General features: G+C 42.7%; 2 protein-coding genes across 3 annotated transcripts; one reads left to right on the top strand and one right to left on the bottom strand.

Moving 5' to 3' along the window:
- Nucleotides 1-308: 308 nt before the first annotated feature.
- Nucleotides 309-13,012, bottom strand: LOC127361478 (intraflagellar transport protein 43 homolog A). Of its 2 annotated transcripts, XM_051396142.1 has the most exons (10): nt 12,896-13,012; nt 11,697-11,799; nt 11,585-11,604; nt 9,048-9,118; nt 6,489-6,524; nt 5,597-5,646; nt 2,009-2,081; nt 1,065-1,140; nt 865-927; nt 309-604 (listed from the first exon to the last, which is right to left on the bottom strand). In XM_051396142.1, the coding sequence occupies exons 1-10, from the start codon at nt 12,938-12,940 to the stop codon at nt 494-496; spliced, it is 648 nt and encodes a 215-aa protein (XP_051252102.1). In that variant the 5' UTR covers nt 12,941-13,012; the 3' UTR covers nt 309-493. The 2 variants fall into 2 exon arrangements, with proteins under 2 accessions (XP_051252102.1, XP_051252103.1); XM_051396143.1 differs by lacking the exon at nt 11,585-11,604 and having other exon boundaries at nt 11,698-11,799.
- Nucleotides 13,013-14,305: 1,293 nt separating this feature from the next.
- tgfb3 (transforming growth factor, beta 3) lies at nt 14,306-25,556 on the top strand. The gene is made up of 7 exons (XM_051396141.1): nt 14,306-15,097; nt 19,654-19,817; nt 21,199-21,328; nt 21,476-21,583; nt 23,470-23,620; nt 24,216-24,369; nt 24,464-25,556. Exons 1-7 carry the CDS (start codon nt 14,752-14,754, stop codon nt 24,620-24,622), a joined length of 1,212 nt encoding a protein of 403 aa, XP_051252101.1. The 5' UTR covers nt 14,306-14,751; the 3' UTR covers nt 24,623-25,556.
- The last annotated feature ends 10 nt before the right edge of the window (nt 25,557-25,566 follow it).

Raw genomic sequence — 25,566 nt, forward strand, 5'->3', positions numbered from 1 at the left:
GAAGGGGTTGCTCCTATCGAAGACCTGGAAGATAAAGTCAATGGCACAGTCAATAACAATAAGGTTGTAGGCTTTAATGAGGAATGTTAATTTGAAGACAATCAACTGGATTTCAGCTTAGCTGATTATCAACCTTGGACTTGTATGAGGGTGTTGATAATGCTGGTAGTACAGAGAGGGCACTTTTATCTGTGACAGCTTTTTTCAGAGGAGCTTTTCAAACAAATTTAGTTTGCCTTTTGGCTGTTTAAGTTAAAAACTTACAAACAAAGAGGGGTGAAATTCGAAAAAACTGAACAAAGACAGGGTAAGACACTGGATTGTTCACTGCACGGTGAACTTTATTTAGAAAATACAATAAAACACTGTAGAAAATATACATTCTGAATAACAAACAGTAATTAAAGTCACTATAGCCAAAGTCACTTGCCCTTCTATATAATTCACCCAGTTCCCACTGGAGCCCTTTAAAGTCCCAGTCCAAACCTCCTCCTCATGTTACAGGCAACGTGGCCTGCTCTTCACTCTCTCCTTGATCCCATTCCATCAGCAGCTCTGAGGACACCTCTGTAAACAGATGATCCCAGTTCCAGAGCACATCATCCTGCAGAGCAAAGGAGAGACAGAAGAGGGGGAGAAAAGAAGAATTGGAGAAGCAGAGGGAGACATACAAAGAAAGAGAGCACAGGGAACAGAGGGAGCAAAGAGAGGAGAATGGGGAAGGAGAGCAGAGGGTGTTAATGTACACATCATAAATCTTGATTACCTGGGAGACAGAATGGCAACCTCCCCTGGTGCTCTAGAAACAGCTGGACAGGCATTCGCTGGGAGCTCACAAGCTATATTTACTAAAAACTCACTCACCTCTTTCACCTCCTGCTCTGGCGCTAAAACCTTGGTGAGGAGCTTCAAGTCAATCTCGCCATCCTGAAGAAAGATGGCAGTAAAATTCACTTAGCTTGCACAAACAGTGGGGATGTTGGTTGCAAAATGAAATGGACCACCTTGACAAGAAGAGAGGTAGGAATATCAAAGAGATATACAAACAAATGTCCTTGACTTACTAAGGTCTGGAACGCAGAGTAATACTTCAGTTCATTGTCCAGATCTCTGTAGGTCATTACCCGGTTCACCTGGACGCTAACAGGGTAGGAACAAGTCAGAATAAGCATCTAATACACTAAAAGACATGTATTTAAATCAGGACAACACATCACAGAAAAATAGTAGCCAGCCTAACTGCAGTGCTTTCACGCTTTGTGCAAACCAAGACTGAGAAGTGGCTTTGTAGAAGTTTGAAGTTTGTGCACAATGAAGCTTCAAGACTTCAAGCAAAGACCACAGAGAGCAGGAGATGGTTGCCAAGTGGTAAACGCTTCAAATTGAAACCCAGCTGCTTATCTGTGGGTTGGAATTAAGTGGGGGGGCTCTCAAAGTGGCCGGGGCCTAGCAGTGCATGCCAGTCCTACTTACTGCACATTACACGCTACATTGCCCCCGCAATGAGTTCAATGTGGATATTATCTCGCACAGAGAGCAAGCCCCAGCCTAATAACCTCCACCGCTGTCATAGCCTTGCTACATATTCGACACATGTCGGCGTGTCTCTCACTGCCCTGTAAATCAAAAGGCCCCGTTAGTCGGGACCCTGGTAACAGAGTTGCATAAATCACACCCAACTGTTATTTCTCCATTTCAGCCCGATAAAGCAAGACACTGGCACGAGTGGAGGACAGGTAACCATCAAAGTCACCAGAGCAGGCTACTGATCTAGTGTCCTGTGCACGGACAGAGGTTAACTGTCATACATGGGACTGGGGACATCCTGTGTGTGTGTGTGTGTGTGTGTGTGTGTGTGTGTGTGTGTGTGTGTGTGTGTGTGTGTGTGTGTGTGTGTGTGTGTGTGTGTGTGTGTGTGTGTGTGTGTGTGTGTGTGTGTGTGTGTGTGTGTGTGAATGATGAGTGATAAGGATGAATTTCTGAGAGTTAAAGGCATTCACTACTGTACCTGGGTGGAGCTGCAACTTGCATGGTGAGGTCTTCTTCCTGTACTTCTTCAAGGTCTGGAATCACTGGAATGTCTGAAAACCCCCCAAAAAAACAGACCACAACATTTTACAGATAATCTGATTTTAAAAAGTGTCAAAATGTAAGAAAATCTGATTGGTAGCCAAGTGACAGAATCATTTATGAAAAATACAGTAAACCCCCTGTGTATGGCTGCTAGAAGTGTGCATTTTTGTGTAAGTATGTGCATGCGTGACCATGTCTGTGTGGCACTTCCTCCCCTCCCTCCCTAGCTACATCCTCATAAGAGCTGCCCTGTCACAATAGCCATGCGGCCATGAATATTCAAGAGGCAAGGCTGCAGCTCTTCCTGCTGTGAGAGGGGCGCTGGCCAGGGGCTCCCCAGAAAGCACCCCCTGCTACCTTAGCATTTGGGCCCTGTCAGCGCCGCCCACCCCCAGGACCCGCAGTGGCCGGTAGGCCGACCTCCATGTCCACTCTGCCACTCCGACTGGGGCGGCATCCAGCCATGTGCAAGAGTATTTGCTTGCGGGCCCATCTGTGTGGGGTCGGAAGTCACAGTGCGGCCTGGCAGGGGCTGCAGTGCCAGGAGCCGCCAACCCGCTGCTCAAACAGTGGGAACCCACTTTAATTGGCAAAACGCAACAGGACAGAGGATGGCTCCACTCCCAAGAAGGACAGGGCAAACTTTCACAGCATTTTTCAGATGGACATTTGTTGGATCAGGGAAATAAGAGAGGCATAATAAGGGATATAGAAAGATTGGATCAAAATAAGCCAAATGATTGATGATGAATAGGGTTATCATGTAGCTAAAGAAGAATTTAGGACAATCAACAGGGAATAAATGTTTTACAAAAAAATGGTCAAAGTTTCATCATTTCAACAGTACACATTTGGGTCTTGTACAGACAGTTGGCAAAAACTTTACTTGCTTCCCATCTGCCCTTATAAAATATGTGTTAACTTTGGGTGTGATGTAGCTTTCCTGAACAATATTTTCTGGGGGAGGCAGCAGACTGCACAACCTTATTAGCTCTACAGCTGAGTGTTGACACAGAGAGAAAGAGAGAGAGAGAGAGAGAGAGAGAGAGAGTGGAAGCAAAAGAGAGAGAGTACAGACAGATACGGAGAGAAAAAGAGAGAGCTGGACTGCATGAAGAGGGTTGTCAGTAATCTCTAACCACAGTACTGCACCCTGAGGGGAAAGTCAATAGAGGAGCTAAATAGAGGTGAAGAGATGGAAGTCTGCATCTGATGTGAGGAAATATCTTGGCATCTATGTCACCATTCCTTCAAAATAACTCCTGAAAATAAACTGGAGCTGAAGAAACATCGATCTTTGATGGTACACTAAATTTCAGCTCTACATAAAAGTTATGGACTGTTCAGATGAAGAGGAATTGTTTTGATTCTGTCCAAAAATTCTGAATACAACTTGTTCAACCCATCAACTTTCAGTAGATAACAAAAACTCACCCTCTTTTGATAACTTATTTCTTTCTCTTTTTTAATTAAACCAAATTAAAAATGCCACGCTCGTTTAGCCACTGACAAGATTCATCTGTGTTTCTGATATCCAAATAAATGCAGGCGCGGGTATTTCATATTCATGAGGCCCCGGTGACACTTTGTCCTCTCATTTACAAAGCACAGCGTTCAGCAGAATCCGTCCCCCCTGGACCCCCAATCAAATTTAATGGTCTTAGTGCAATGACATCAAAAAGCCTCGCCGTCCGGCTTTTTGCAAATAGCTTCCTGAGTTGTCTATCTGTCCACACACACACACACACACACACACACACACACACACAAACCCTTTTTCATTTCAGCCAGTAATGCACTATTAACACACTCCATGAGAGTTCAATGTGAAGCACAGAGGCATATGTTGTCTATATGCAAAGTCTATTATTAAGTGAAAAAAAGAACAACATTTTTAAATGAGCTTCAAATTCAACCCATTACTAGGGGTCAAGCAGGGCATCAAAGCAGCTGCAAACAAGCCAGTGTTTTCTTCTGACGCAAAGGGCAGCTCCATCAGGAGGAGCTGTCTGTCCTCAGCGCCGCACACATTACCTACGCTGACTTCCTTCCCTCGGCTGGACATGTATCAAAGTGGATTTTGTCTGGCAGCAAGCGGGCCACGCGTATCCCTAATACACGGTCGCGTCCGGCTTCCTCGCTGAAGCATGTAAATATCAAAAGGGGATAATTTGCTGTGATTGTAGACATACTCCCGGCAGGCACACGCCAGTCAGCGACTTTGGAGAACAGGATGTCTCTCCACATCTTGGGCTCCTATAATCTACGCAGGGGTCCAGTCAAATGATTACCTTGGCACAGAATCCATATGAGAGGCTTATGGGACAATATTCAACAAACACCGGCTAAGAGTTAGACAGTGAGACATGAAACAGATGAGTGTTTTTGCGATACTGGTGCTATTTTAAATGACCAGCAGGAGGCTGCGGGGGCAACTGATGGGGGAGATGGGAGCAGGGGACTGGGTGAGCCTTCTCTCTCTCTCTCTCTCTCTCTCTCTCTCTCTCTTTCTCTCTCTCTCTGTGCTTGTAGCCAGTGGACATAAGGGATAAGGGTTGGGGACATAATCAAGATCGCAGGGGCTATCTCACTAACCCTCAGCACTGTAATTTCCAATGCCCCTGCCTCCGGCTCTGCATTAAGAGGTCTCCCTCCACAGAGTAATAATCTTTCCGGCGGCATTAACTGCAAGAGAACCAAACTGCTGGACTCTTCATTCAACTGGCCATTTGAGCCGGTGCATACTAGAAGGTGACAGACAATGTGTGTACATAAATGTAATTTATGGCAGATGTATAGAATTATAAGAATTTTTAACCCTGTAGTTCATGTATGCAATTCATTGATTTATCAAAACATTTTAATTTTATTTGTAAGTTTTGCGATATACTGATACTTTTTTAAATGGTAACTTTTCCCATTTTCAACAAAAAGCACCAGCAAGTACGACTCTATAACACAAATAAAATGCAATATTGCATCATTTACATCAGGGCTGGGTGGTAAATAAATACTATTGTTTATCATATCTCCATATAATAATAATGAAACACACTCGTTATCATCACAGCTCTCATGAGAAAATGAATGATAAAAAGCTGTATTTGTATAACACACGAGAAAGAAGCTATTTTTTCCATGTTTGTAATTCATCAAATACTTCTGTGTGTTTGTGACTAACTGTGTTGCTGTGGGTGATGCGGGGAACACTTAAATCCTGCAACAAAATTCTCCATCAACTGTAGATCAAACCTTATTTAATGAGCACATTCACTTCAGTTCATCCAAAGAGGCCATGCTTATGGTCAAAAGGAGGGACACCGGTCAAAGGCAGAGTTCTAACACACAAATCCATGCTGGATTCAAGGAGAAATATGATGTGCGCATCAGTGGAAAGCGATGATCTGACTGCCTGCTTATCTGCTCTACTTCCAGAGGATGAATGTGCTGGGGAGGCACTGGAGGGCTCCTCTTTGCCCGTGAGGAGAGACACAGAGTGGGGGGATAGTGAGGGTGCTCTTACCTCCTTCATCATCATCTGATCCCTGGGGAGTTTGTGGTCGCAGGCGGCGGCTGTAGAAACAGGAAGTGTGAGAGTATGAATTATTTAATGCTTTCAAAATGCAGCCCAACGGTGAGGTCATCACAGGGAGTGAGTGAGTTGGCTCCTGGGCTACTTTGCTTTGATGATAGGCCTGTTTTTTGTCTTGTCTTTCTCTTGTGGTAGTTAGGACCCTCGCTCAGTCTGCTAAAGTCTGACTGGACTTCTGAACAGTAGCTCCTGCCAAAAGGCACTGACGGTGCTATGTGACGCTGCTGTGCTGTCTGGGTGATCAGCCTGACAGCGTTAGACAAGATCACCCCTAGGATTTATTTAAAAACAAATGCAGCTGTAGCAGCGATCTGAATAGGTATTACTAAGACAGGACAGTTGTGACTAGAGCACAACATAAGGGATTTTTCTGCAGGGTAACAACTTTACACACAAAGCCTCTGTCTCACTGCAGCCAGTGAGGCACCGGGCTCCAACTGCGATGATGAGTAAAACATAGATGACTGCATTCTCTACCTGCCTCCCCTCATGATGTCTATTCAAGTCACAGAATTATGGGAGGGAGGGTGAGGGGAAAAAACTAGAATAACAGGAAAACTTGGCTCCTAACGGCAATAAAAGTGATGACAACTCAGTCACGCTGTTTTTTAATCATGTTAAGTGATTGTTCTTGGAAGGCAAGGATTAGCTGCAACCAAGGACAATCTGAATGTACAGCGCTATTTCCACTTTACTGCAAAGGGAACAAATATTTACACTGACATATTTTTATTCATACACACGGATATGTAACTGGCAGTGAATTCAATCAACAACTGCGAGAGTACATTGAAATATGGAGGTGGTGGCTGAGAGAACTTACTCTTCCAGGTCTTCGGCTGGAGGTCTTCTTGAAGATCTGTACAGAAGCAGAAAACAAAGGCTAGACAAATTAAACAACACTTGATGGGCTACATTTTTCCTTCCTTCAAAATAAAGGTGAGCACAAAACTCACTTAATATTTTATATTCCTGGCACAGTCCTTAGAGGTGTTTTGATGGAGGCATCCTGTAAATCTGTATCTAATGATAGCAATTATACTATATCAGACACAGTGGTCTACAAGAGTTGTGTCTCCTCTCTTCTCTGTTTTCTCAGCTTCGTCTCCTGCTGGATCGGGCAGCTATTTTCAGACTTCTCTCCATTTACACAGCTCAGCTTGAACAGAGCATGCCAAACACCAAAATACTGTGTTTTGACACTTCTTTGCCTCGACAGAGTATTTTTAGAATTCACTTTCTGTTTTAAGAAAGGATGCAATCACACCAGACACCAAAGAAAAACTAATATTACCACATTATTGTGATCTAAGAATATAACAGTATCAATATACTATAGGAAAGGAAACAGAGCAGACTATGTTTTAGGATGTTTTAATTAGTGGCCTAAAATTGGCATAAGAGGTTTTAATCTTTTTTCATGACGCACAAATGGTTTTGCTAGTTCCCCTGGTTGAGTAGTGCCCCCTACTGGTTTTACAAGTAATACTTCCAGTTGTGCAACAGTATTTTTCTTGCTGTCATTTTCATCCTTTCATATTGGCAAAAATCAAGGGTGCAGACCTGCAGTATCAGTTGATATTAGATCAATTCACCCATTTATCAAAAAACAAATTATAAAATATGTGCAATATAATACAAGAGTACCAGTGTTTCAAATCACTGTAGACTAATGTCAGTGCTTATGGGCTCAAGCAATGAACCAATAGAGATATCACGAGAAAGGCAAACCCCCTGTGAACAAATATGAAATAAATTAAAGCTTCTGTATCTGAGGTAGCACCTGTACACTAACTCCAAACCCTACTTTTTAAGAGGGATCGCATGTTTTAACTGAGGTTACTTCCTTTTTTCTGTTTCTGGGGGTAATTGTCTGAACAGTATGCTGTACAGACTGTAAAGCCCTTAAGGCAAATTTGATTTGGGAATTTGGGCAATAAAGATAAAATTAACTTGACAATCAGAGCAGTTCAGTTCAGTTCAGGCAAACAAACTCAACTCTTCAGCCCAAAAAAAATAAAGCTTGCACAAAAATCCAGAGACGAAAAAATCTCCTTTTGAGTAGTACTTTTGTTGATCTACTTTTACATCACACATGACCTGCCATACAACATCAAAGAATGACATAAAACACAATTGGCTAACCAGTTCTTAGCTAAAAGTGTTAAATCCAGTTATGTCTGTCTTATCAATGTAGACCAACAGCCCTGAAGGTACTGGAGTCCAACCAGGCAGGGTAGAGAGGAGCTGAGGGAGCCTACCTGCCTGCCCTTGGACTGTGTCCTGTCTGGGGGGCGGGGGTGGCGACACTTAAGACACATTACAGGCCCCTTGATTAAGACTCATGTAAGGCAAAGCGATAGACATGGTAAAACTGTCTGGAAAAAGTTGTTAGGGATAAAATATATTGTGACAACCTGGTTTCAAAGGTTCATCAATAAACTGACAGATCATTTAGTGTCAATTAGAAGTGATAGATCGACAAATCCCGGGATTTCTGCGCTGGGATTAGTGGGAGGAGGGCGGCGGTGATTGAGCATGAGGGGTGACATTGAAGGGAAAAGTCCTTGCCGGTTCCAGGGGGGACCATTACTTACTTTGTTTCAGAGAGGATCAATGCGCGTGCAAACCCCTTTTACACCTCCTGTATTTCAATCGCTTTGAGACTGGGAATCAAGCTGGGTTACGCAAAAGCAGAGAAGCGACACGCTGACCTTCTGTGAGAAAGGAAAGATCTATTGAGTTTGCTGTTTTCCCTGCTTGCACTAACAGTGCAGTAAACTACGCAAATAAGCACAATTGACTCAGCCTGTTCACTTCAATGCATCTCCTATGCTATCACCTCCACTGAGACTGGAAAAAAAGAAGCACAGTGACAGGTGGCAGAGAAAATAAGAGAGGTAGTTACACGGTACAATAAAATATCTCATGTTGATTCGGTCTTGTACAGTATTTAGATTTAGATTTGTTAGTTGTAGAGGAAAGCTTTTGGGTAACACCTTCCATCTGTTCCAAATATTTCATGAATTCTCCATGTTGTGCTCCCCGTGTAAAGAGCAGCCTGCAGTGGTAAGGGGTGATTAAGTGGCTTGAACCCCTGTGATGAAGTGGCTAGCTGACTAACAGTGCCCTCCTGTGGCTGATGCATTAACCATGTCAATTACCGCCTTGCTCACAGATGAAGACGAATGGAGAGTTGCCTGCTCAGACAGGCTCCCTCTAACCTTGTTGATTCACAGCCTGAGTGCCAAATATGCACTGATAAATAAGCTCATTCAACAGCATGAGAGTTCATTAATAACACATAACCCAAGACCACAGCTTGCAGTCGCCGCCTTCAGTCTAGCCACAGGAGAAGGGGGGAAAAGGTGAAGATACGTACTTGGCAGAACCGGACCCGGTGCTTTCTTCTGCCCAGCCGCCCTGCCGCCGGGCCGGTTTAGGAGGAGGGCCCTGGGAGAAGAGAAACTTTATTAGCAAAAAACTTCCTAGAATGTTTACTCAGCCACATATAAGATAAATGAATCATATTTGTAAGAATTCTAGCTGTTACTAAGCTTTAATCTGGGAAAATAAAGAACACAAATATCATGTCTGCTTGAAGTTTTGTCATATTTACAGGGCTTATGTGTTACATCAACACCTATTTGATATTGTGGGGTATAGCCTATACTGTACTATGTACACCAACGGTACAAAATCTGTGACTTTTAAAAGTGGAAATGTGCCAGCAGGTGGCCCCCTTCTGCAACAACTGAAAATAAAGACCCCCACCAGAAAAAGCAAACCTCTAAACTTGACATAAATGGAAAAGGAACAAAAAAAAGGGACTTTAATTGTCCCGGTAAATGTGTGTGGACCATAAACCAAAGTTCACCTCTTATCCTGTACAGTAAACAATATGCCTGGTATTTGCAGGACAGAGTCACATATATGCACCCCATTGTTTTGTTTATTCGATTTTTTTTATGTCCATTTCCAGCAGCAGAACATATGGAGCAGAGTGTGGGAACTGCCAGGGCCTGTAAGTCTAACCCGAAAATAGGTCCACAGGAAAAAAATGACCCTCTCCCGCTCATTCTTTGATTCTGAAAATAGTAAACCGAGTATGCATCTCGATCCTGAGACCGGGACCCTGAGACCAGCACTTGAATGAATGAATTCCTAAGAGCACACGAGGGTGGGCACTAGACAAATGAATTAGGGAAAAAAAGGCACAACATTTCTCATTACTAAATTGGGTCTGCAGAGGACAAAGTGCTCGTGAAGAATTTCTTTCGTTTATGATGAAAGAGGAAATAATCTTTCATGGCTGGTTCCTTCACCAAAGCCATTTATAAATCTGAATGTCACCATTAAGCAGGGCAGAGGGAGGGGGAGCCACTCTGCTCCGCTGTATATTACCATTAATCGAGAGAGCTGAGGTTGAACAAGCTCCCTCAACTTTGTGTAATTAGTAACTGTCTCTTTATTAAGAACAAAAGGGGCTACAAAAATGACAATTGAGATGTTTTAGGCAACATTACAAAAGAAGTGATCAAGTAAAACCCTCTGATGTGTAATGTTTGGTATTTCTGACAATGAACATTTTTCGTGAGAGACAAGATAATACGGTCAAGTGCCTTTGGTTGTAATAAATTCATCCTCTGACAGTTATTTCACTCGACAAAAATGGAGAGGAACATAAGTGTCCTGAGAAACAAAACAAATCTGTGCTTCCAATTCTTCATGACCAAATATGAACCTCACAGCTGTAGTAAAATAGTTATGGCTGTTAAGGCAATTAGCTTAGCCCTCATGGTTTCTAATTTAGGATTCTCTGATGGTCTCTAGGGCATGGAACTTATGGTGACCAAACCCTATGAGCCCATAAAAGCAAATGAGTCTTTGTTTAAAAGGATGTCAGGAATGTGACCAATCAGTTGGGTATTTTCGGCAGAAGAGGCCAGGGTTGATAAACGAAGACTGCAAATAAACCCACCCAGTCGCACGACACTCTGGAAAAATGTATTGCATGTTCACAGCAGGTCAGAGAGGGCGCGAGAATACTGGTTCATACATTAGGGAAGTTGGCCTAATTTGGGAAGATTGGCCTAAAGCAAAAGCATTGCTGGAATTCTTTGCTTTGGGAATGTTGGCCGGTTTACAGTTTGCCAATCCAGGAGATGTGACTGATTCCATAAATGCCAACGACAGTGACGTCAAATTATTTTTTATTTTGCAACTGCCACTTCTGATTTGACTTCTCTCATATATTTTTGTCCTATATTCAGTCTAAATTTAGCAACATTAACTCCAGCATGTTTTATGAGGCAGAGATCACTGAGAAAACTTTACGACAACATTTCAGCTCAGACTTAAAGGGATTCACACTAGGCAGTATATGGAGAAGATTTATACAGATTGTTGGTGGAGTTACTGGAACTTCAGTGATGTAATCTGCTTGTTTTTCAATTAGACAATTTACAAGACAATTACAATGTGCTGTGACTCTAAGGTTTTAAAGGGTTTTAGAGCTTGTATGAAGAAACACTTCAAAACACTTAATGCAAGCACATCAGATGCATTACACACAGGACAATAAATGAAGAGCAACTACAGTTTTTAAACACTTGCTTTAAAACCTGCTGAAGTAGGAAAATGGCAACTCTCATCTCATCAACATCTCCACATAAATGAGCACTCCATTAAAACTTTATACCATGTATGTCAATATGGGTGTGCGTGTTTGAAAGAGGTGGTGAATCTCAACAGGCCTGGATATCAGATACAACCAGCCTAAATGAAGCAAACAATGAGTGTAGCTTATGTTAACAGACCCTTGTTTATGAAACTAACACTACTGTAAATGGTATAAAGTTGATGTCTGGAGGTTTAGCAGAAGCCATGCAAAGTCACCATTTTTTTCATGCTACCTACCTCGTCATCATCCTGTGATTCATGTATGAGACAAAACCAAAATGCATATTGATGAACCTTGTTGAGGTGAAATTATAACATGCAACTAACTCTATTATCAAATGATCACATACTTCTCCCATTGAAGCGGAGGTGGAGGACTTCCTTATGTAACGAGAATCTTCAAACGATGATTGGTCTGCTGCAAGGCGAGCTCTTCGTCCAGATTTTGCAACCTGGGGAATGCACATATTTAAAGAAAAATAGAAGATAGTGTACAATTTTGTACAATTCACACCATGCAGATGTGGCATGACATATTTCATTTTGCATATGATGGGAGCAACATTGGACAAATTAATCATTTGTATGAATTTCCTTTGAGAATGGAGCAGCAAATCTTCTGAACCATCATTCCACCTTCAAAATAAGATGTTGCATTTGTTTAATGTGCTTTGAACAAATAACTAAAATATACTGGTAAGATGGTTTTTCTGAAATTGATTGCATAGTCACAAGCAGATATTACAGATATTTCTAGATAACACCCCTGTAATTTGCACACACGTTCAAGGGCTGTAAACTCAAAGGTTTGTACAATGTAAGGTCTAAGAGTAGTGAACCTTACTAATAGATCTGAATTTACCTTTGCAGTAAGTGGAACCTATGTACCTATTGATGCTATAAATGTGTCATCAATAGGCCAATACATTTTATGTTGGTCAAGGACAAAGAAAAAGAGTAAATTGAACTGAATGATTGAACTGAAGGCAGGACAAGATGGAAGAATCACATTAATCCTTAAAAGGGTCAGTGGACATGCTAATCTAGACCTCTGCCTTAATAATCTAATTTTCAATTGCAGAGGGAAGTATAAATACAAATATAAGAAAATAGCTTTTAATGGAGCAAGGTTGCGATTTTAGCAACTGAACTGACTTACAGACGTCCAGCCAGGTCAGAGAGGGGAAAGCAAACCCTGCTGTGGTTGACAAAACATTCCCCTAAACACAGAGCTATGGATGGAAATGTCTGTTAGCACGGCTAACCACTTAGTTAACGTTAGCCACATCCTCAGACACAAACTCTCTTGCTGTCGTTGCCCGAAAGCGGTAAATGAAAATCTCTCTTTGCTGCTAACAAGTAGGTTAAATAGCTATCTCACACCACGACTAGCTAAGTTAACACTGATGTTTACATTAGCTTAATAGCTAAGTAGCTAGCAATAGCCTCGCTGCACGCTAACATGCCGTCCTCTTCTCCGTTTACTGCGCACAAGATTAGTATCACCTCTGCTCCCTATCCCCTTACGGCATCAAACGGGTCACTCACATTTTTTACCGCTGCTGCATCTCTGAGCTGAAAGTTGTCGTCCATTTCTCTCTTCCTTCCTTGCTACCAAGGCCAGCGTCTTCCGGAATATCAACTAGCGTCACATAGCAACGCTCTCCATGGTAACGCCAATCAGATGGAAGGAGCGTTCAATCAGTCTGGTCAGTATGTCTCAGGTACACAGGAAGTCTTTATGAGTAATTGCTTATAATGTTGTTGCTGTGTGTGATGATGATAATGATGATTAATATAAATGCCTCTTGTTTGTGTGATTTTTATATTTTATGCGCCAAGACAAATTACTTGTATGTGTAAAAACTTACTTGGCAATAAATCTAATTCTGATTCTGATTCTGATTCTTAAAATAAAGCATCCCTGGACTCCAAGCAGCTACCCTATGATGTTTATTTATTTTTTTATTATTTTATTGTCCTTCCCTCTAATTAAAAGCCCTGACATTGAAAGATGCTGTAATTGAAGGATGACCCTCACGTATGCCCCCCCAAAAAAAAAACAGCTCCGGCCAATTACTGACTCAGTGTTGGGTCAGTAAAAAATGAAGGCCAGCGCTGAGGGATAGTCGAAAAATGATGTCATCTAAACAATGAGAGTCAGAGTTTGCCTTTTACCAAACAAACAGTATCTTTCCCACAACTCCCACGCCTCTAACATGTTGCCTCCTTATGCTTAATCAAATAGAGCCCCATCACATTATCTCATCTTCTTCAGAGGCCTGCCACAGTCAATATCATCACACAGCCACAGTCTGAGAAAGGAAGCAGAGAAATGGGACCTGGTGTTTCCCCTAACTTTCGCTAGATGTCGCTGTTGCGCGTGTTTTATGTCATTGAGGTGGGAGAAGCTGAACGGTAGCAGCATGGAGGGGATCACAGCAGCTGGCTGGGCCCCCTGTGCACCTTCAAGATCCCTTTTGTTAACTTTGGCCTTCCGTCTGCATTTGATTTTTCTCTAGGCCTAAAACTTTATTTTGGATGTGGCCAATATTATCCAAAGACTTTTATAAAAAAAAAGTCTACTCAATGCACCCCCCGCCCCCCATGGGGATTAAGGATCCTAATGATTGAAATTTATGAGCACTCCGCAAAGCATTGCTTAACTTTAGCCATATTTATAAAATACAAATGTGTGTGTCCTCTCCATCCGAAGAAAGGGGCAGAAAACAGAAATATTCCCTTGTCAAATCTATTGCGAAATCACATATTGCCCAATATTTCGCTTTTTTTTTTTTATTTAAAAAAAATAAAGTGTGATTGAAAAACAAGCCTCGACAACATCAAATGTCTCATTAAACGCATTTCAGACAGATCTCATTGTCCGATCAGTGGCTCTAACTCGCCGCCCCTCCCTCGAAAAACGTCACTCGACTTGTGAGTATAAAGTATGAGTGAGAGTGGAGACCGCTGGAGTGTGTTTGAGGCTGGATTGCACGGGAGATAGCAGAGAGGCGCACTGACTCCATAAGCACAAGTGGATGGAAAGAGACCAATGCAATGGAGAAACTGAGCCGCGCTGCAGAGATCGGTGCCCCCCTGTAAACCCAGGAAGGAGAGAGAAGAGATGCTTGCATGAGACAAGGGGGGATGAAGAGTAGGATAAAGAGTTTTAATGAAGAGTTGAGAATATTTTCCAAAATGGCACGGATTTGCTCCCATGCAAATGCGCATTTTGCAAAGATGACATAGCACTTGAGAAAAATGGGAATCCTCCAGGAACAGAACTCACTCACGACCTGAATGAAAAGAGAAAAAGGGATTCTATTCAAATCGGAATTTAGTTTTGTTTTGCTTTCTTTTTACTTGACAAGCCTCGGTTGTGAGTGAACGCAGAGTGAAATATGAATCTGGGCAAAGCGCTTCTGTTTTTCCTCCTCTCAAACTGTGTGACAATGACTTTGTCGCTATCCACTTGCACCACTGTGGACATCGACCACATCAAGAAAAAGAGAGTAGAGGCGGTCCGGGGACAGATTCTCAGTAAACTCCGGCTGACCAGTCCGCCTCAAACCACAGGTCCAAGTCAAGTGCCGTTTCAGGTTCTGGCCCTTTATAACAGCACCAAGGAGCTCATTGAGGAGCTGGGAAGAGACAGACAGCAGAGTTGTGGACAGGATAACACAGAGACTGAGTACTATGCCAAAGAGATATACAAGTTCAACATGATCAATGGTCCGCCAGAAAACAGTAAGTGCATTGTTTTTTATCATGATACACACCCAATAAACGACCAACTTTTTAAAGTTCTGGATGTGAGTGATTTAAAATATACAGGGTGGAGTAATTATTTGTGATTGGCAAGATATTTTATTTTGCCAGTGCGCCATGCAGCCAACAGTTTTTACTGTAGACGCAGATGCTCAAACTTGATCCAAATACCTTCTTAAACTCACTTGTGCAAATCAATTAAAAAAATATCACCTCATAAAACTAAAGACTTTTATCTGGCCTCGATACAGAATTATTATAGGTGAGGTAACAATCTCAAAAACAGGGATCTCATTTTTCCAGCTGGCGTTGTCCACTCTTGTCTGTTACGCACAGACGCGCCTCCACAGCGGAGCGGAGCGCAAAGGAGAGGGCAAAGTAAACAGTCTAATTGGAATGAGCACCATTCCTCATACATACCTCACACCAAAGCCATGGGAACTCCAGCCTAAGTCTGACACATTCCTAAGCGGGGAAAATTCTCAGGCAGTTAAGTCTAATATTTATTGCCAACTCCAATACCTCATTTCCATTTTCTGGCTGTGAGTTTCCCAATATTTTTCATCCACTGTTACTACTCTCACTTCTATTTCCCCACTATTTCTTCTTCTAGTAGCGAGGAGCGGAGTAGCTCTGTGTTATGATCTAATTCCCTTGTTCATCCATATTGGTATTTCCTGTATAAACTATGGTCCATTGATTGTTCCAGAAATCAGAAACAGAAGCTTACCGGGCAGCAGATTCTCCAGAGAAAGTCAGTTTTTAAGTGGAAGAGTTGGATTTGTGCCTATTTAGGGGTCAGGGGGCAGTTAGTGCATGATGGTGTTACCATTTTGAAATCAACAGGTGTTTATGCTGTGCTGTGACACTGAGCAGAGCCTCTGCTGGTTCCAGCATTAGCCCTGAATCGAATCCATTTCACAGGTCCCACAAAGTGCCTCTGACATTCAAAATACACAGCTCGGGGTATATCCTCTGGTCAGAGGTAGCCAGAGCTCCCAAAACAAACAGAGGTCTAAGGAGTGGGATCAGTGATGGCCAGGTGCCCAGGACACATCACGCTGGTCTCATACTGTAGGCCATAGGTGATAATACAAGACATGAACTTGACTTGCTACTGGCAACACTTTCTGCCCTAAACAGCGTACCCAAGGAGGATATTAACGAAATTAACAGGAAGTGCCAACATACATTAATTAGCACTTTTCTTACCCTTTCCATTATGGAATTTTTAAAGAGAGTAGGGCTTGTCGCAGTGTGTAGGAACATAATGTCTGTCACCTTGATAATTTTTGCAGTGTAGTTCATTTTCATTCCTTCTGGATATAATGAGTTTTACATTCACCGTTTTTGGAAGGTGGGAGGCTTTGGGAATATAGTCAAGTTTTGCTGTTTTTTCATGCCCAGTTAAAAAGTTAAACAGAAACTTTTCTCTCATACCTTTAATGCACCACTTGCTCCAGACTGCTTTTCTTAGACACTACTACTAATGCAAATCAAGGCATTTGCCATTTATGTCTAGATGAAGCATAACTGAAACTGGGCAGCAATAGATCTTCCTTTTCTGGTGCATCAGGAGGTCAGCGCGTCTCATTATATCATCATACACAAAATACTGTTGAAGAAAGGAGATAAAGACATAATAGAACTGAAGGATGACCTTTGGCACGATAACATTTTAAGAATCCGCCCGTGCTTAAATTAGACAGATCGTTCTTTGCACACTCAAGCATGCAGTTTCAGGGAAATTTCAAGCCAATCATTGACTCAGTGTTGGTTCAGTAAAAAATGAGGACTAGCGCTGAGGACAGCAGGGTATCTGATATATGGGATAGTAGAAAGATGATGTCATCTGAACAAACAGAGACAGAGGTCTCTGGCCTGTTCCCAAAGAAGCAGCATCCCTCCCGCCCCCCACCCACCCCCTAAAACTCCCACGCCTTTACCATTTTGCTTCCTCATGCTTAATCAAGTGGAAAAAAAGTTGTTTTTCTTCAGAACAGAGCTGCACATTATCTCATCTGCTGTAGTGACCTGCCACAGTCAATGTCTGCCACAGCAGGAAGTAGAGAAATGAGACTATTCTCTGATACAAAAGCAGTATTTGAAATCTGGACTATTAAAACTCAGTATCTGGGTCATGGGTAAGTGAAAATTAAACCATAGTAGCAAAATGCAAAACAATTCTAATTTCAGATACTGCTTTTTAACTAGACAGTAGAGCACTCAAACTAAGACATTTCCAAAGAACTTTGTGTTGTCCTTTATGAGACCTAGACACCTCAGCAGCTGGCTAGCACCTGCTGCCTTATGCTTTCTATTTCCTTTGTTTACCTCTGCAAAGCTCTGGAGAAACTGACATCACGGACAATCCTCCGGGCAAAAGGGCAAAGAGAGGTGATTCCTGAGAGTTTTTATCGGGAAGTTTGTGTGTCATGACAGGAGAGGATCCGAGACACACAAGGTTTGTGCGTGTGCCAGTCTGCAAGGTGTGGTTGATAGCGTCTGGGTGAGGCACTTAATGTGAAGCTTTACAACAGAACTATTCAAAACATCCGACCCCAAGCCTTCCTGTACAACCTCATCTCTAAATGCCTCATTTTAAGCCCACATATGTTCAAATTAATTGAGTGTTAATATGAGAATGAGATCAGCTGGGCATCATTGTGTTATCCATGCTTTTATATGACTATAAATATACTTTTGCAGGGTGTTATTGAGAATGTCCTGCAGTATAACTGAATTCTCCCATTAAAATCTGATCTAAGAAGTGTGTACTTTAAGTATAGTATAGTATAATTTAGATAATATTCAACACCAAAAACATTTTTTTTTCCTGAGTGGATTTACCAGCAAAAAATAAGAATCTGGAGAAGCTTATTGACATTAATCTGTGCTTCTTCAAATGGTTTACGGGTCAAACTTATGTCAGCATCCTGACACTGATTCGTAGGAGCTATCATCTAAAAATGGTGGGGGTCACATAATTGGTGAATGTATTTCATTTTAATTATGCAAGCAATCCCCTCCACTTACCAACATGGAACAAATTACCTTTCAGACCCTTGGCAAAAATAAGCCATAATGTGAAATCCACCTAAAACCATTGCAATGGGAAAAATGAGGTCATCCAAAAGGAAACCAAAGACTTGATTAGAATTTCAAATCTCCCCTCAAAGTGGGGCTTTCCACCTTCTGTGGGGGAGGCAAAGGGAGGGGTGGGGGGCCAGTGAGAGAGGGGAGGAAAAGGCTACTGAGGTTTCCTCCTTATAGATTGCGTGGAAACACTGGACAGATATCTGGCTGGGGATGAATGCTGAGAAGGTCACCTATAAATAGGGAAAGTTGAAAAAAAACTTTGTGGAAATATCAGATAATGACTGGGAGGACACTGAAATAGGATTATGGGTCAAATGAAGTGCAGATACTCGGAGATGTGCAAGTTCCTTTGGCGTGACACAGAAACAACTGAACTTCTGAGTTTCCATTTGTCCTGAAACAGCTCAAGGTGCAAATCAGCTTAAGGTGCAGTGCCCCTTTCAACCACCAGCAAATCTAAGGTTTGGTCATAAAGCTTAAGCTTGGGGTAATAAATTAGCCATGGCTTGGCTGTAAATGACTGTTTCCACTTGGCCCATAAAACGTTTGCTATGTGCTTGTTTTGCTCAACACTGCATGTGCTTGGCCTGTTAAATTAATAAACTGTTCAATGGTATGATGATATAAAAAGGGAGAAGGCTTCAGTACAACAGGAAGCTTTTCAGATACAATCACAATGCGGGCATTTATTTAGCTGATTCTGCTAAAGGTTAGAGCACACACACACACACACACACACACACACACACACACACACACACACACACACACACCATGCATAGGGCAAGTTATTGCTTGTCAAGCATGCACTTAGTGGCGTTACTGTCACGATGGAGTCGCCCTCCTCGATGGGTTTCTCAGGTATTGTTCTGCTCTAGCACGTGAGCACACATGTTTCTCTCGGTTCCAGAGAATACTTGGCTGCTGTCCGAGCCCTCGGAGCACCTGTTGGGCTCCAGAGCTGGTGGGCGGAGGAGGAGCATGCTGCCGTCCCACTGCAGCCTGCTCCACCACCGCACATGGGACATTTGGTTTTCATTTCATGACTTCAACTTGTTGCTAACTCGGACCGCACAAAGCATAAGCAGATGGTTCGTGGTAATGGCCCACGTCTCTCTGGAATGGACTAGAAATAGTAAAAAAAAAAAAAAAAAAGAAAGGTTTGTCTTTATCTGTAAGCTATCTAAACCTGTAGAGGGGAATCCTTCACAAAAAGCTTATCAATAATCAGAAGGTAAACATGTCCACCCCTGTAAGGATGTGAGTGGAAAATAGGCTTTGATAACATGTACACAGTGAGGTAACAGATGGATAAGAGCTTAAAAGGGAGTCTGACAAAAGAAACAATGAGATATCCAATCTGATCTTTTTTTGAGGAGATATTTAATAACATCTTTAAAGCCACTGTTGAGTCATCATTTCCCCTTTACCTGCAGATGACCTCTCCTTCTGCCCTAAGGGTATAACCTCCAAGGTATTCCGCTTCAACGTCTCCACCATGGAGAAGAACTCCACCAACTTGTTCCGCGCTGAGTTCCGAGCCCTGCGGATGCCCAACTACAACGCCAAGAGAAACGAGCAGAGGATTGAGCTCTACCAGGTGTGTGAACTGACCGTTCATTTCCACTGTTAGCAGAGCGCAGGGGGGTAATGTGCTCTATTTCTCTCAGAAGGCCTGTGCAGGTCAGCAAGAAAGATGAAAACATTTATATTAGGTTGTCCAACTCCCTCTCTTCTCTTTTCATGCACTGATCATTATTCCATGTGCTTACAGTCAAATGGATTATACATTAGGATAAATTTAAGAGCTTGCACAGCCGTCTTTAAGAAACCCTAGATTACCATTCGGCAGTTTCTTCTTTCTCAGCTGTCAATCTCAAAGCAGTTGTCCATCCTTGTTAGCTCAAGTAATGTGTTATGCTTTCAACAGGGGGGTTTATAGATCTCCACCTGCATTTGTGTGTTTATGTGCATTTTTGTTCAAGTGTGTTCAAGCATGCATCTGTTAGATGTCCGTGTGTGTTGGGTGGCAAGGATGGATTTTTTTTTTTTTGTTCGGTTTCCTCATTAATCTCCCGTGAGAGACTCGGAGTAATGATCAGGTTCCAACATTTCCTGCCAGGGAGACAAGCGTCTCCGGACTGCATACCGCCTCTGAGGCAAGGCTCTGGCCAGCGCTGAATACAGACTGTCAGGCCCTCAGATTGTTTCCAGGGGCCTAGGAGGAGATAGAGGCAGGGTCACCCACTGGGGGAGTAAATGGAGCTGCTCGCTCGCCCCCACACTTTTCAGGCTGGAGCTGATTGGCAGAGGGCTGACGCTGGCAGTCCTGTGGCCCCTCGTTCCCACAGGAAGACAGATTAGATCCTGACAATGTTCAGGAACCTGGTTATCCATAGCACTGCTGTGGGGCTAAGTGCTCATACCCACCATCCAAACACACACATTTCTCACTACAGATAAACACCTTTGTTCAGAGAGGTGCTGAATGGAGATAGGAATGTCTGAACCACACTGTTGCATTTTCCTCCATCGTCAGTTTTGTACATTTGAGGTCTCAACGTGATAACACAGCCAGGGCGTGAATGTCTGCAGAGATACCTGCCACCCCTGCCTTTTTTTCCCCTGAACTGCCTGACACTGCATCTGGGAGCCCGGCTAAAGTCAGAGTTTGAACTGCTGATGTGAAGGACAGCCAGGTTCTCATTGGCAGGAGGGTAACACGCAGGCATTAACTTGCAAAATGGGGATATCAACACAGGGAGTCACTTTTTCCATGAGGAGTAGACATTTGGCCCAAGGCATCCTGGAGAGTCTGGCTCAGACAGACAGCTCTGGTTCTCTCTCTGTGTGTGTGTGTGTGTGTGTGTGTGTGTGTGTGTGTGTGTGTGTGTGTGTGTGTGTGTGTGTGTGTGTGTGTGTGTGTGTGTGTAAAAGACAGAGTTTATGCAGCTGGGTCACATTTTCATCTTTCCTCACAGATCCTCCAGAAAGACGACCCCAAAGCCAAACAGCGCTACATTGGGGGCAAGAACGTCCTGACCAAGGGAACATCTGAGTGGGTCTCCTTTGATGTTACAGAGACAGTGAGGGAGTGGCTGATGTACCGACGTGAGTGGGACACCTCAAATGTTCCTTGCATTGCACCTTATTACATATCCTGCCAAAGAGCACTGATTCATTTGAAATGAAGGATAATGGCCTTAGGGGAAAATGTCAGCTCCTTACACCCCTCTGCTGCTCTTGTTTCGCCCTCAGAGACCAATCTTGGTCTGGAGATCAGTGTGCATTGTCCCTGCCACACTTTCAGGCCTAATGGTGACATTATCGAGAATACCAATGAAGTGCTGGAAGTCAAGTTCAAAGGTGAGACGGCATTTGATACCTCAATGATGTGACAGAAATTGATTTGTGTCAGCAAGCTTGTTATGAGCCTGCCTTACTCGGTTCAAATTTCAGTTTAGCAAGGTGTTGAAACCGATACAATCAACCAGACACATTTATATAAACTTAGCTAAAGAATATTATAATTGGGGGGAAATCAAAAATGATCCCTAAAGCAAAAATTTAAATAAGAAACAATATTGGTTACAGTTGTGTAGATAGTGATAGATGAATTGAGATTCTTAGCTGTTAAGTTCAGTGTGATGTTCTTACCGTCTGTTCCTCAGTTTATGGCATGCAACTACATAATGAGAATTTAAAAGAACAGTTTTTTGCTTTCACTACATTTCGTAATATTGGGAGTCAATAACTGTCTTATAGTATTCTAGTCTGATTTGTCACATTTTAAGAACTGCTGTCAGTCTCAATCTTGCCTGTCGTGCAGGTTTCCAGCATTTTTTGTGTCGTCCTGTCAGTACAGCCAGATTGTGGTCACTAAGTCTGTATTTGTCTGTGCTTTTGATCTCTCACAGAGAAAAGATGTTCTGCCAGCTTGTATTTATGATCGAGAGCCAGATAACATTTACGTCTGTTTGATTTGTGTTTGATTTGTCTAATGTTCCAGATAGGCATCTCATGTTTGTTGGAAAATTTGGTTTATTCTGATTAGCGCTATTAAGGCAGTGCTGGTTTTGGGATGATTTGCATTAGTGGGTCTTAGTATAAACTGTTATACTAGGAGTTTGTTTTTGGTTCCAGTTTTAGTTTTTTAGCGCCTGTTCCAGATGTTGTTTCAAAACTATTTTTGGATTATTAATTGTTATTTATATGAATAATGGATATTGGCATGCATTGGTTGGAGTTATATAAATGTTAAATGTGGTGCTACAAACCTCTTTATACAGGGCCTCTAAAGAACGCCCCATCTAATGTTGCTATGTTGGCAGAGTGGAGTCTGTACTACTTTACTTCTACAAATGACAGAGGATTTGATGAAAGTCCAAATATTTTAAATTCAGCTCTTAATTTGCATGTCTGGTTCCAGCATTTTTTTTCTGAAGTTGCATAAAAGGCTCAACGGGCCCTTTGTTTCGTTGCATTGCATCGCATTCTGCCAAATGAAAGATACCTGAGGCGTTGATTTTGTCTCTTAGTCAGTCATTGTGTTCTAGCACAATGTTTCTCAGGATGAATGATAATCGGTTATGTGGCAATAACACTCACAATACTCTCCTTATTATGAGACAGATTAAAAAAAAGAAAAAGAAGAAGAAGAAGTTGCTTTTAATCCAGCCATCAACATGTTCCTCCAGCAGCAATACCTATTGAGGTCTTTTTGGTAAGATAATGGGTTTCCTTTCTAAGAGGAACAGAGAGACACAGAGCATGGGAATACAATTGATCTGGTATCTCACTTAGCATTGGGGCCCCCGGGCCCTCAGCCCTGGGAACACTCCCGACTGGCTTGGCCACAAAGAATGTGCTGCCACGGCGCTCAGACGCTTGGCCCCGAATTAAAGAGAGGCGTACATATCCACCAGCAACATCTCTCCTGAGATATCCACTGCTTTAACTATCAGGGGTAGATTGGATGAGCAGACACAGGCCCAGGGGGCAGAACGGAGGAAAGAAGGAAGTTAGGGACCAATGTTGAGTAAGGAGAAGGATGAAAAGTGAGCCAAAAATGAGTGCTGTCTGGATGTTACAGTATCCTTCTGCAGAAGTCACAGTTTATTTCACTGATTAGAGTGAGGTTGTGGTTCCACTAAAGTCCGCTCTTGAAGCACAAACACCTTCCCAACAAATCCTCTTGTGTTTTTGTGCAGCTTTTCTTGGTATGCTCCAGACTAACTGACTCACTCCTGCAGGTATGGAAGCCGATTATGACGATCTGAACCGCGTGAAAAAGCAAAAGGAGCAGCCCCACCTCATCCTCATGATGCTCCCTTCCCACAGGCTGGATGCCCAATCCTCCTCCCGCAGGCGCAAGCGGGCACTTGACACCAATTACTGCTTCAAGTAAGGCACATTTAATTAATCCTGGAAAAACACACTGCTTAGACTATTGTTCATTGTCTTCAACTTTGTAAAATAATTACTCTGGCTGCACCTGCACTGTCAGTATAGGTGATTTGAACACTGAGCTAGTTAAAATATTGCAAACAAAAAATGCCCACTATTATTGTCTGGCAGGCAAGGGGGTATATTGTCAAGTAGTACACTAGCCAAGGGAACATGAAATGGAAATCAGCTGTCACATATCAAACAGATGGCAGGAAGAAGAGCACACGGGCACAGAATGCGTAGAACGAGCTTGTTAATCACCTAGACGAGCATGACAGAGGTATTAGCTGATACAAGTTGGGATCTGTCCCAGTACTAACAAATGCTACCTCCTCTGGATTTCCTCTGTCAGGCTGATAGGCAGCTCCAAAGACACCTGGGCTGACTCCAAGAACGAAAATAAGGGCACACCTAAGAGTGGAATTTCTTAACCTCTCTCTCATTTTTGGCTGTGAGGAACATAGGGAGGAAAATGTATACAACTCTTTAAAATTGTATGTTATCTGCAAAATGAAGTGTGTAATCCTCTCCGTCCTGTCTCTGTCTGCAGCAATTATGAGGAGAACTGCTGTGTGCGACCACTATATATTAATTTCCGGCAGGATTTGGGCTGGAGGTGGATCCATCAGCCTGAAGGGTACTACGCCAACTTCTGCTCTGGTCCCTGTCCTTACCTACGCAGTGCAGACACCACCCACAGCTCGGTGAGACAAAGTGCCCAGCACATTACAGTCGTAATTCTGTTTGGGGAAATGTGGTTGCTGAACCCCATCTCCCTCTCTGCTGTTTCTTCCACAGCTGCTGAGCCTGTACAACACGTTGAACCCCGAAGCATCTGCGTCACCCTGCTGTGTTCCTCAGGACTTGGAGCCCCTCACCATCCTCTACTACGTGGGTCGCTCCCCTAAAGTCGAGCAGCTCTCCAACATGGTGGTCAAGTCCTGCAAGTGCAGCTAGACTACAGGGGCTTCAGGGCCCCACTGAGAGACATGGGATGTGACGGCTCCCACCACTACTCAGGAGCTGGTATGAGGGGTTAGAGAAGGGAGGGGGGTGCGGTACAGTTTGTCCTCCACGAGTGCCTCCAACCCCTGCTTCAGCCTTCCCCGAGCTCTCTCTCTCTCTCTCTCACTCTCAAAAGATGCAGTCCACCACTCTGTTCACAATCATCGGCAGCATTTACCTAAAAAACTTGTCAAACACCACTTTACTAACGCTCTCAAACCCATCAGACCTCTACAACCATCGCCTTGTTTCTCATGTCTTTTTTTTTTTTTCATATTCCAGTATTTTGAGAGCCTGTACCTGTGTTATATAAAGTTGGTATTCAAAGCCCATTTTCAATGAAAGAGGACCAGAACAATAATTGTCTTGCAATGACCACTGCATTCTTGAAGACGTAAAATAATTACAGTAAAAAAAAAAAAAGAGAAAATGACTGAATGCAGACTGAACTCAGCATGAGGAACACGTCAAAGAGGGTGAAACAATAATTGTTGTTTGTTGAGAGCAAACACATCCCCACGGCCCTGACACACAGGACACCTTCGAACGTCCGAGCTGGAAACTGACGCTGTGCACGACACAGCTCCCTACACTGTTTGTTTAGGATTAAATGCTGTTGAATAAAAATTACCTTAGGAAAAAATAAAACATGCTGGAAACCAACCTTTATTTTAAAAGTAGTATTTCCATAGTTATGTTTACCTCTGTAATACAACAGGATGGTGATTCCAGGGATTGTTTTTTTGTTTTAAAGTGAAGCCTTTCTGTTGTATGAGACGATGTATGTCACTAAGTGAACACTTAACTAGATCACAAACTGTAAATGTTTTTCTTATTACTCTTGGAAACACCTTTTTTTAATTAAAAAATGGACAGTTGGATAGAATTGTTATATT

The sequence above is a fragment of the Dicentrarchus labrax genome, unplaced genomic scaffold (assembly GCF_905237075.1).
Source record: "Dicentrarchus labrax unplaced genomic scaffold, dlabrax2021, whole genome shotgun sequence".
Taxonomy (NCBI): Eukaryota; Metazoa; Chordata; class Actinopteri; family Moronidae; genus Dicentrarchus; species Dicentrarchus labrax.

What these genes read in the sequence shown, in the direction of transcription:
- tgfb3 (XM_051396141.1), top strand. Translation starts at nt 14,752, where the DNA reads ATGAATCTGGGCAAAGCGCTTCTGTTTTTCCTCCTCTCAAACTGTGTG. An exon ending in GGAGTGGCTGATGTACCGAC is followed by an intron (nt 21,329 to 21,475) that starts GTGAGTGGGACA and finishes TTTCGCCCTCAG; the next exon opens with AGACCAATCTTGGTCTGGAG. An exon ending in CAGACACCACCCACAGCTCG is followed by an intron (nt 24,370 to 24,463) that starts GTGAGACAAAGT and finishes TTTCTTCCACAG; the next exon opens with CTGCTGAGCCTGTACAACAC.
- LOC127361478 (XM_051396142.1), bottom strand. Translation starts at nt 12,940, where the DNA reads ATGGACGACAACTTTCAGCTCAGAGATGCAGCAGCGGTAAAAAAT. An exon ending in ACCGGGTCCGGTTCTGCCAA is followed by an intron (nt 6,525 to 9,047) that starts GTACGTATCTTC and finishes GCTTCTGTACAG; the next exon opens with ATCTTCAAGAAGACCTCCAG. An exon ending in CAGAGCAGGAGGTGAAAGAG is followed by an intron (nt 605 to 864) that starts GTGAGTGAGTTT and finishes TTTGCTCTGCAG; the next exon opens with GATGATGTGCTCTGGAACTG.